Here is an 11,966-nt window from a genome sequence, read left to right as displayed (position 1 = left end):
GAACAGTTTAGTTTCACGTTTAAATAACTCTTAAAGCCACCCGAAACTTTCCATGTGACTTTGAATCACATCTGCGCATGATTTTTATATCTGGGTTCATTTTTATCTCTTCCACAATTCTTTTTCCCATTTTCATTCATGTATGTATTTATGTACAAACGCTTGGTTGTTAAGAAACACTTATTACTGAAAAATATTACAAACGAGAACAAACTCTCTAACCTGAAAAGAGGAAGACGAACTGGTTTGCTGAAGGCTTGTCTATTGATCAATGTGAAATGGAAAATTACACAATTCCTTGTAGAGAGACAGCTGGCAAATAAATTGGACCCAACCCTAGACTACTATCTTTTGTGTGTAAATTGATTTGTAAATCCTCCTATTTCCTTTTCTCTACTCTCCCAACATACATCTAAGTTGGAGCTAGACCAGAGGATCCTCAATTTTAGATTAAAGCCTAGAGTAAAGCTTGAGTAATGGGGGAGATCATCTACCTAAAGCTAGGCTTATTTAAATGTCAAGATACTACTAGGCGTTCCCACAAATTCCTGGTACACTCAGTTTCAAGAACTTTTAAATACCACTTACTTTCAGGAAAAAACCACTGATAATCAAAGGTTAGTGCATGTCTTTTGATTCTCTGATTCGTATTAACATTTTTTAGAGCAAGTGACCCCCTTAATCCTCCTTATTTTCAATTTAGTATGTTGTGATTATTGTTTGAAAATGATATTCCTGGACGGGACTTCTAGACCTTATGGAAAAAAAGAAAAAAAAAAAAATAAACTTTTCATTTATAAAACGAAAAGGTCATTACTAAGTCTTCAATAGGCGTTGTGCTATTTACATTTTTTTGATGATTTCTGTGTATGTGTATGTACAATACAGCCTTATGTACTCCCAGCTCATTTGTTTCATGTCTCTATTATTGCATTGCACAGGACTTCTAGACCTTCTTTGACTTTTGGTGGATAATGTATTGGTTAGGCATAGAAAGATTTTCTTTAGATAGGAAACATAATATTTTCATTGAAGAAAGATAAAGATAAATGTGTCGATTCTTGACTATTGTTGGTTATCTGATTAGCTGACACATATTGTGATGTGCAGGTTAGTCAGCTGGGGGCAGCTGCTCAGAAGTATCAGACTGCTATTCAAAAGGCATCATCTAACTTGTCTACTCCAGAGTTGCAAAATAACTGTAACATGTAATGCCTACTTTTAGAAAAATGTCTTCATTATGGAATGTCCTATCTTTACTTTTCATATTCGTTGTTTTGACTGGCTTATTATGTTAACTTTGATATGGTATAGTCCAAATTGGTCAGTTTTAAGGGTAGGTCTCTGATTATTTGAATGTATTATATTGTATTTTTACCATGCCTCTCTCTCATTACTTATCTGAAGTAAATGGGGTACTAGGCCGAGAAGTTTGTTTGGATGACTTCTTTTGTTTGCCTATTTGACTTACTTGAGGACCTTGTGCCTGTGCTATACTGATCCTTTTGTGGTCATTTAGGACAGAAAATAGTGGTAGCTGTTTTCTTTTTTCCAAATGAAAGCAGTTTTTCCTTCAGTATGGTTGATGTATACAGTGATCTGGATGCATATGATGCATTGTTTTCTACACATGATGTTTGATACAATAATTTCTGGTAGCAGCTGGGGTTGAAGTCATTTTTGATCCACTGGGAACTACTTTATTTTTCTGTCCAAGCTGTTAATTGTGTTTATTTGCCTTTCATTATCAGATTTTTATTATTTTATTGCCATCACATTTTATGGTACTGAAGATTATGTTTGTAATGAATTTCTAGGTTGGTAAGGTAGGATTAATTGACGTAGACAATTTGTGTGTATTTAGTGAAGTTACTGCTTAAATATTGTGTATGTGCATCATAGTTGGATGTATTAACAAGGTAGGATAAATTGACGTATATAATTTGTGTTAAAAAAGGAGAATAGCTTTAGAGTAACGGAAGTGAAATTAAGGCAATCCTGCTGTTTAGAAAGAAAAAGTTCATGACATGGCTGGTTAAAGTGATTATGTANAATATGCAACCGCAAGCCTGGTCGAGGTTTTGGTATGTCATAGTTTTTATTTTCCCGAGTTGCATTATGTGGTTTTTGTACTTTTGATCCAGCTACTATTTTAGTTGGTCCTCATGTTTATCTCCTTTCAACATGTTAATTTTTTCTTTTGGTTCATGTATTTCTTTTGTTAACGGAGTTCCTAATTACATCTTAATTCTCTCAACATTTCAGAAGCAACCTTTGAAGTTCTTCCAAGGCTGTTCAAAATCAAATATGAAAGTGGAACTCTTGAAGAACTTCTCTATATTGATATGCCCCGCGAATATCATAATTCCTCTGGACAAATTGTCCTAGATTACGCCAAAGCAATACAAGAAAGCGTGTTTGAGCAACTTCGCGTTGTTCGTGATGGCCAACTTCGGATAGTTTTTTCTCCAGACTTANTTTTTTTTTTTTTTTTTTTTTTTTTTTTTTTTTTTTTTTTTTTTTTTTTTTTTTTTTTTCATGATTCCTTCTCTTCTTAGGGAACAATATATCTTACCTTTCCTTTGTTTTCTTTTATCAGATATGTTCTTGGGAATTTTGTGCTCGACGTCATGAAGAGCTTATTCCTCGAAGGTTACTAATACCTCAGGTAATGATGAAGAACAGTTTAGTTTCACGTTTAAATAACTCTTAAAGCCACCCGAAACTTTCCATGTGACTTTGAATCACATCTGCGCATGATTTTTATATCTGGGTTCATTTTTATCTCTTCCACAATTCTTTTTCCCATTTTCATTCATGTATGTATTTATGTACAAACGCTTGGTTGTTAAGAAACACTTATTACTGAAAAATATTACAAACGAGAACAAACTCTCTAACCTGAAAAGAGGAAGACGAACTGGTTTGCTGAAGGCTTGTCTATTGATCAATGTGAAATGGAAAATTACACAATTCCTTGTAGAGAGACAGCTGGCAAATAAATTGGACCCAACCCTAGACTACTATCTTTTGTGTGTAAATTGATTTGTAAATCCTCCTATTTCCTTTTCTCTACTCTCCCAACATACATCTAAGTTGGAGCTAGACCAGAGGATCCTCAATTTTAGATTAAAGCCTAGAGTAAAGCTTGAGTAATGGGGGAGATCATCTACCTAAAGCTAGGCTTATTTAAATGTCAAGATACTACTAGGCGTTCCCACAAATTCCTGGTACACTCAGTTTCAAGAACTTTTAAATACCACTTACTTTCAGGAAAAAACCACTGATAATCAAAGGTTAGTGCATGTCTTTTGATTCTCTGATTCGTATTAACATTTTTTAGAGCAAGTGACCCCCTTAATCCTCCTTATTTTCAATTTAGTATGTTGTGATTATTGTTTGAAAATGATATTCCTGGACGGGACTTCTAGACCTTATGGAAAAAAAGAAAAAAAAAAAAATAAACTTTTCATTTATAAAACGAAAAGGTCATTACTAAGTCTTCAATAGGCGTTGTGCTATTTACATTTTTTTGATGATTTCTGTGTATGTGTATGTACAATACAGCCTTATGTACTCCCAGCTCATTTGTTTCATGTCTCTATTATTGCATTGCACAGGACTTCTAGACCTTCTTTGACTTTTGGTGGATAATGTATTGGTTAGGCATAGAAAGATTTTCTTTAGATAGGAAACATAATATTTTCATTGAAGAAAGATAAAGATAAATGTGTCGATTCTTGACTATTGTTGGTTATCTGATTAGCTGACACATATTGTGATGTGCAGGTTAGTCAGCTGGGGGCAGCTGCTCAGAAGTATCAGACTGCTATTCAAAAGGCATCATCTAACTTGTCTACTCCAGAGTTGCAAAATAACTGTAACATGTAATGCCTACTTTTAGAAAAATGTCTTCATTATGGAATGTCCTATCTTTACTTTTCATATTCGTTGTTTTGACTGGCTTATTATGTTAACTTTGATATGGTATAGTCCAAATTGGTCAGTTTTAAGGGTAGGTCTCTGATTATTTGAATGTATTATATTGTATTTTTACCATGCCTCTCTCTCATTACTTATCTGAAGTAAATGGGGTACTAGGCCGAGAAGTTTGTTTGGATGACTTCTTTTGTTTGCCTATTTGACTTACTTGAGGACCTTGTGCCTGTGCTATACTGATCCTTTTGTGGTCATTTAGGACAGAAAATAGTGGTAGCTGTTTTCTTTTTTCCAAATGAAAGCAGTTTTTCCTTCAGTATGGTTGATGTATACAGTGATCTGGATGCATATGATGCATTGTTTTCTACACATGATGTTTGATACAATAATTTCTGGTAGCAGCTGGGGTTGAAGTCATTTTTGATCCACTGGGAACTACTTTATTTTTCTGTCCAAGCTGTTAATTGTGTTTATTTGCCTTTCATTATCAGATTTTTATTATTTTATTGCCATCACATTTTATGGTACTGAAGATTATGTTTGTAATGAATTTCTAGGTTGGTAAGGTAGGATTAATTGACGTAGACAATTTGTGTGTATTTAGTGAAGTTACTGCTTAAATATTGTGTATGTGCATCATAGTTGGATGTATTAACAAGGTAGGATAAATTGACGTATATAATTTGTGTTAAAAAAGGAGAATAGCTTTAGAGTAACGGAAGTGAAATTAAGGCAATCCTGCTGTTTAGAAAGAAAAAGTTCATGACATGGCTGGTTAAAGTGATTATGTAGGAGCCGCTGTTGGGGAAAAAACAGGAAATTGGAATAAATCCACAACTTGGGTTGTGGTTGAAGAAGTTAGGTTCCATGTAGCTGAATGAAGCTCAATAGAAAAAGAACTCCGTAGACCTTTTACAAATAACTTGAATTGTTACAAATAACTTATGTTAACTTTGTGGAATGATTTAGGATTTTGTTACTATATGAGGGGGCATACATTTTGGGAAGGCTATAGATCCTATACTAATAGTAGAATGAGCACATTTGTTAAATTCTATACTTGGGAACTTATTATTGTGTTAGCTTTTCACCAAGTCCATAAGTTTGTGTTCTTTCTTTTCTTTTAAAAAAGACTTCAACATTCTTTTGAGATTTATTGTACAAGTAGTGAGAGTTATGATTTTAACGGGAATTTTTTTCAGGTTTGTGGGCTCAGCTAGACAATTGGCCAAGGCATTGGAAGTGCCATTAGTAAATGACTTGGGATATACGAAGAGATATGTCCGGTGCCTTCAGGTAATGTTTGATATCAACATAGGGTTATGTGCTGGGATGACTTCCATGGTCTTTCTTTCAATTGAAAACTTCAGTTTCTCCTAATATAGTGTCTGGATTAGATTGAAATGTCTGTTGGTTGTCTGATTAGTCAAAACCTTTGTGGTTGTTTTCTTAGCATGAGGTGAAGACTATTACTCATTGCTTAACTTGTTCTAAACTTATAGGTCAGCATTTCTAGTGTGTTTAGAATAACATGGGAAGAAAATGCTTTTTGAACAAAATTAATTTTTCTATTAGCACTTTTGAAAAAAATCAATAATTTAAAGTGTGTTCAATATAGTTTATTGAGTGGTTTATCGTGAGTAGTTTTTAAAAACAATCTTAATAAATAAAAGTGCTTCAAAAAAATTGGATCGATTTGAAAACATTTTCTTTTGAATAAGTACTTGATGGATGGATTATCCAAAATGATTTTAAAGTGATTAATCAAAAATCCTCGAAGCATGAAATAAATAAATAAAATTTTATAATAAAAAGAATCACTTTTGGATATCGTGTAATCAAACAAATTTGTTATTAAAATTCTTTTGTAAAAATGTAAGGTATAACAACATTTTTATTGATTTTTTTTTTTTTTTTCATTAGTGTTTAAACTTACCACATTTGTGTCTCCTTTCTGGTTTAAAATGAGGCTTGTCGTTGAACAATTGGGAAATCCAAATTATTGTTTCAAGTGTAATTTTCCCGGAGGCTGTAACAGGTTTTATATTTTGATATCTTAGCAATGATCGATGCGTATATATACCAGGAGTTAGTTACTGCTTTGTGTTTATATTGTTAAAAGTGGTACTCTCACACATGAAAAAAGAAATTGTCAAAGTGGTTCTAGGCTGGAAATGCAACCCTGAATGATATTGTATGCTTTATTCGCCTTTTTAAGTTGGGGATTTTTGTTTTATTTTTCTATTTAAAAATGCAAGCTTCTAATGTAACATTATTGGTTTCATCACAACTTTCTGACCAAATTTTAAAAACTAAAGAGATTAGTGCTCTCCTAATCATTGTTTTGTTTACAATTTGGCTTCTTTTTATTAAGAATATTTTGTTTAGTAACAATTTTCTCACCACTTGTTCTCTCTTTACCAGAAATTTATTTCATAACAATTCTCTAAGTCTTATCATTTATAATTGTTATCTTGATATTTGTTAGTGTTTGGGTTAATTTATGTGCATCTTGACTAATCTCAATTATTTCTACTTTTTGAAACTAATTATTTTTAAACACTATGTTTTGGCCTTCTGATTTTTAATTTGCAACCAAATTTTTTTTTGTCAATTGAAACTGTATTAAATTCCATAAAAATTAGTCTGTAAAAATTTGTTATACGAAAGTTTCTGGTCGGAAGGAATGTATGAAAGGAATGATTTTACAAACTATATTGAGAAGTTGAATATATTATAAACAGCTGATGAACTTTATCAAGAAGTTGAGGAGTGTACTTGTAATTTGACTTCTCAAGTTTAGAATAAAATGTAATATTCTGAATTAGTGCTTTTTTACTTAATTGAAAAAAATGCTATTATTATTTTCTTTAAAAAAAAAAAAAAAAAAAAAAAAAAAAAGGAAAAAAAAATGTTTTTGGCCCATAATCTCTGATAGCTATTTTCTGGGTACAATGTAGATATCAGAAGTCGTCAATAGTATGAAGGACTTGATAGATTACAGTCAAGAAACTTCGACAGGGCCAATTGGTAAGTTTAACCTTCATTAATATTTTGCATCGTGTTTCCTTTTTGTTGAATGAATCTGTGCTGGATGCTTCATTTGTAGTTTGTTTTTGCCCAGTAGACATTACTTATATGAAGGGGATTCCAGATTAGGTACTGTAGATATTCTTGGAATGGTTTTGTCTTTTTGTTTACTTTATCCTCCCCTTCTTTATGAGTAAAAGATAAAATTTTCATTGTGGAAAAAATGGTGACAGCTAGAGATTTCCAGATTAAGTATGGTAGGTAGTCTTAGATGGGTTTTCTTTTGTCAATCTGCGTTTTTATGCAATGGGAGAATCTATAGTGATGGGAAGTTTTTGGGAGGAGGTTTGAGCCTTCATGATATTTTGTTTCTTTTAGTGAATCACATATTCTGGTCTCTTGTTAGGTATTAAATGTGTCAACATATAGACATTTGACATTTTCTTTTTAGGTATTGTCTACACACCGTCCCCATATCCATTCTTCCCTGAAATCTCCTTGGCTGAGGTTGAATATCTTGTTTGTTTTTCATGAAGGAAACAATATTCATTAAAAAAGAACANAAAAAAAAAAAAAAAAAAAAAAAAAAAAAAAAAAAAAAAAAAAAAAAAAAAGAAAGAAAGAAAAAAAAAAGAAGGAAAGATAAAGGGAGAGAAGCCCAAGCCAAAAGGAGATCACAAACTGAAGCACCCAAGAACAAAACATAAGAAAACAAAATTACAACATCAATGCATTGTAAACATCATGGATAACACATCCCTTTTGTAAATTTCAAACATCAATGAAATTGTCTCTTATATAAATAAATAAATAATAAGACAAAATTACAAAAAAGAGCTCCAATTGTTGAGAATAAGAGATAAAGGGCAATCACTAAAGTTCTTAGTAACAGAAGCTTAAGAGGAAAACATTGAACCTAGCCAAGACACCATAAAATCTTTCCTAACTAGTTCTTTCCGATCTCCATTTCAAAATTCCTGCTAGTCAAGGCTGTAAGATCAGGTAAATCACAGGTTACTTTATCTGGGAATGACTAATCTTGATGGAGGCCACCTAATTAACTGGGAGTGGGCAGAATTCTCTTCCTTCATGCTTGGGAGGACTTGGTATAGGCATCATTAGGATGAAAAACACTGGCCCTTTTCTAAATGGCATGGTCATTCTTCAATGGAGATAGCATCTTACGGAGGAAGGTTGTAAAATCTAAATACAGAATTTAGATCAAATATTGGNAAAAAAAAAAAAAAAAAAAAAAAAAAAAAAAAAAAAAAAACCCAGTTAGCTCCAGTTGTTCTGACAGATTATTGCCAAGTATTCACGTGCTATTGAGAATGGTTCTTCTTTTATACTTAATGACTTACGAATCAGGTTTTGGAAAAATAAAGGTGCATTTGCTTGCTGATCTAAGAACAAAAATTTCAAAACAAGGGATTCCATGGAGAATATTGAAGCTATGGGAACAGACTAATAAGTGGCTGACTCATAAGAGAATATTGGAACAATATAATTAGGCCTGGACCCTGTGCCTTAGAGTTAGAAGAGTGCCTGCTCTTATATCACGAAGCTGAAAGGATTCTTCAATCAGAACACAGATTATTTGATTTGAAAATGTGAATCAGCCGCTTCAAGTTTAAATCATAATGCCTACAAATTGGAAAGGTAGCTTGTAATCAGGTCTGGAAAGAAGCACCAAAAACAAAAAAAAACATCAAGTTCCTCCTGTGGATCTTCCCCTTGCAGAAAACTAAACAGTTCACCAATGATATATTACAAAAGAGGTTCAGGTTCCCTAAGTCTATATAAATTGTCGCATGGGTGAGGAAACATTTAAACCATCTTTCTGACAAGCTTCAAAGGCACTCCTTGGATATCCATCTTCCGAACGGCAGTGTTATGTGCGAAAGTAGTGGTCAAAACCATCAGGTGGTGCAAACAGGCCAGACTATTTGGGACTACTTTCTCCAAGCTTTTGGTTGGTAGATTGTCTTCCCCCGTGACATTAGAGACCTTTCGACCTTGGTTGTTGATAATGCGTTCAAGAAAGAAAAGAAGGATCTTTGGCTAAATTTCATAGTGTGCTTTCTTGTGGTTTTGGTCAGATGCCAACTCTTGTATTATTTTCTTTAGCAAGGAAGAAGGCACTTATGCTCTCATTCCTTCCATCTTGATTGGTAATTCCTTTGTCATCATTCAAATTTCTATGTTCCTACAAAAGAAAAAGAAAAAAGAAATCATGTAAGACTACGCTTTACAAAACCTTCGGTCGACTTGATACTAATGGTTAGATTCCCAACTTAATGATTTATATGCTTGAACATGCATGATTTAGAAGATGAATTATGTTCAATACTTGGATAGTATCTGGAAGACAAAATTCAATGATATTAGCTCAATGTGTTATGAATTGAGTCTTGCTTTCGCTGACTATTTAGGCAATGTAGTTATGCTGACTATAGATATTTTGCTGTTACTTGTTAAGTACGAGAAAGCTCTGATACAATGTTTAGAATAAGAAAAATGTTAAGAATAAGAAACATAAGTGAGATTGAAAGTCCAAGAAACATAGGTGGGATCGAAAGTCCAATATTCATTAATGTTCACAACATTTAAATAGGATACAAGCTACCAACTAAATCTTAGAAATAAGATAAAATATTCTACTAACCAAATCTGAAAATAAGATAAAATATATCAAATATGCTATTAACCAAATCCTGAAGGTAAAAAATGTAAACGGATTAGGACTATATAAAATATATTCCAATATTACACTAAAATAATTTATTTGTTTCACCATGTAGACTTAATTCACTTTTGAAGTGGTCCCTCAGTCTGATATTCTGAAATCAACTATTGAATCATTGTATCCCCTTGTTCTTGCAAATGTTTGCAGAGAGTTTGGCCAAGTTTCCGCGGAAGACAAACGCTTCACCAGGATTCCTCAGCCAAGCTCAAAACACTGAGCAACAATTACCTCAACCCCAGCAAACAATTGATCAAAACACAAACGGCGACCAAAGCTCTGTTCCGGCTGCTGCTAACAATGGTGTTCCAAATGCAAACAACCCCGCGAATCCAGCATCAACATCATCTCCTGCTAGTACCATTGTTGGGTTACTCCACCAGAATTCCATGAACTCCAGACAGCAGAACTCTATCAACAGTGCTGGAAGCCCTTATGCCGGGAATTCTGTGCAAATATCGTCCCCCGGTTCCTCCACCACGATTGCTCAGGCACAAGCGAATCCCTCCTTCCATTCGCCTACATTGTCCTCATCTAACAATCCTCCGCAATCATCAATTGGAACTGCAACTACTAATCACGTAAGTGCCACAAACTCTCCAGTAAATGTTCCCCTGCAACAGCCAACACAGTCTTCTGAAGCCGATCAATCCGATTCCCAGAGCTCCATGCAAAAGATTATTCAGGAATACATGATGTCAAACCAACTAAACGGGATGAACACAATGACTGGTGTTTCCTCTCTAGCAGAGGATGTGAAACCTGTTAATGGGATGTTGGCAGCAAACAACATTATGAGTCTCAATGGACGGAACTGCCTGGTCGGGAGTGGAACTGCCAATGGTGTTTCTGGTATCAGGAGCATGGGGTATGGCTCGATGGGTGGTGGAGGACTTGCTCAGGCTTCTATGGTCAATGGAATGAAGTCTGCAATGGGAAGTAACTCGATTTCTAACGGGAGAATTGGGATGGCGTCATTGGCTCGAGAACAGAGCATAAATCATCAAGATTTGGGAGACCAGCTCCTTAATGGTCTGGGAGCAGTGAATGGGTTTAATAATCTACAATTTGATTACTGAAGCTGCTTGTGCAGCTACAAGATTAGCTTAAATGGTCTTTCTGATGATGGAATCACACCATGAAAACAGGGCATGGCTCATGTTCTGTACTGATTTGTTATTTAAACATTAAAGCAAAATGTGGTGGTTGGAGGTGTTGCTCTGATTGGATGGGGTGAGTTTCTTTGATTTCTAATGTACCATTTGTGATTTTCCCCTCTTTTTTTCCCTTTTTTTTTCCTTTTCGAGCTTTCCTTTGCATTTTAAATTTTACCCTTTTTTTTGGGTGTAGAGAGTAACTTAAAACTTTAGAATACGCAAAATTTTACAGCGCCAAAATTCTCCAGTTGAATGGAATTTTGTTGTGTCATACAAGCAACGAACGTTTACAGGCGGCCACCTTCTTTAAGATTGTAGTACCATTGACAGTCTCACACACAAAATTGCATTACTTTTTGTTTGCTCACCTCACAACATAAGTTCCATATTCCTTGAGTGGTTTCTCGTTCGTGTAGTAGTTGTTATCGAACGCGTTTAGGAGTTGCTTGTTCATGCAAGAATTGTTCAAGCCACTTATAGCACGTAGGGTTAAGTACATCACGGAAAACGAATTTGATTTCCTATCATTTGGTATTAAAGTTTTTACTGTGTTTTTAATTTCAAATCACTATGTTTCTTTGGAGATTTTTTTAATACGAAGTCTTAGTGTAACTATCTTTTTGTAACATAGACAATATCCTAACATAGACAATATGGATATGAACCATTTGTTTAACACAAATTAGAAACTTCTTTATATTAGAGCAAGGTTGGGTTTCTTATATGAATCTTAGTGATAAGATGGTCTCCATTAGGATTCGTGTAGAGTTCTGAACAAGCTGCAGAGTCAACCCTTTCAAATCATTATTAGTTGACACATATTGTTCCTAGCCGTTTGTTATGAGTCCGGGAAGCCAGGAATCCTAAATATAAGGCATCCCTCAAAATAAAGAAGGGTGGGCAGGGCTTCCGCAAGGGCTTCCCCTCTTTCCGGTCAAGATAGATGGGAAGAAGGTTCAAGGGAAGGAGTTTATTGTGAAATCCAGTGGGCAGGGCTTCCGCAAGGGCTTCCCCTCTTCCCGGTCAAGATAGATGGGAAGAAGGTTAAGGGAAGGAGTTTACAGTGAAATCCAGTGGGCAGGACTTCCGCAAGGGCT

At 34.4% G+C, this 11,966-nt stretch overlaps 1 protein-coding gene across 1 annotated transcript in view; it reads left to right on the top strand.

The window, feature by feature from the left end:
* LOC111789153 (transcriptional corepressor SEUSS-like) overlaps positions 1–10,991 on the top strand; it is a 16,447-nt gene extending 5,456 nt beyond the window's left edge. Inside the window, exons 5-9 of the mRNA XM_023669813.1 lie at positions 2,600–2,668; positions 3,790–3,887; positions 5,142–5,235; positions 6,900–6,969; positions 9,863–10,991. Coding sequence (XP_023525581.1) covers positions 2,600–2,668; positions 3,790–3,887; positions 5,142–5,235; positions 6,900–6,969; positions 9,863–10,791 — 1,260 coding nt within the window. The 3' untranslated portion in view covers positions 10,792–10,991. The remainder of the gene's footprint in view (positions 1–2,599; positions 2,669–3,789; positions 3,888–5,141; positions 5,236–6,899; positions 6,970–9,862) is intronic.
* Positions 10,992–11,966: the final 975 nt, after the last annotated feature.

Source organism: Cucurbita pepo, chromosome LG02 (genome assembly GCF_002806865.2).
Source record: "Cucurbita pepo subsp. pepo cultivar mu-cu-16 chromosome LG02, ASM280686v2, whole genome shotgun sequence".
Classification (NCBI taxonomy): Eukaryota; Viridiplantae; Streptophyta; class Magnoliopsida; order Cucurbitales; family Cucurbitaceae; genus Cucurbita; species Cucurbita pepo.
Note: the sequence above shows the minus strand (reverse complement) of the source record. Positions and strands in the feature narration are given on the sequence as shown.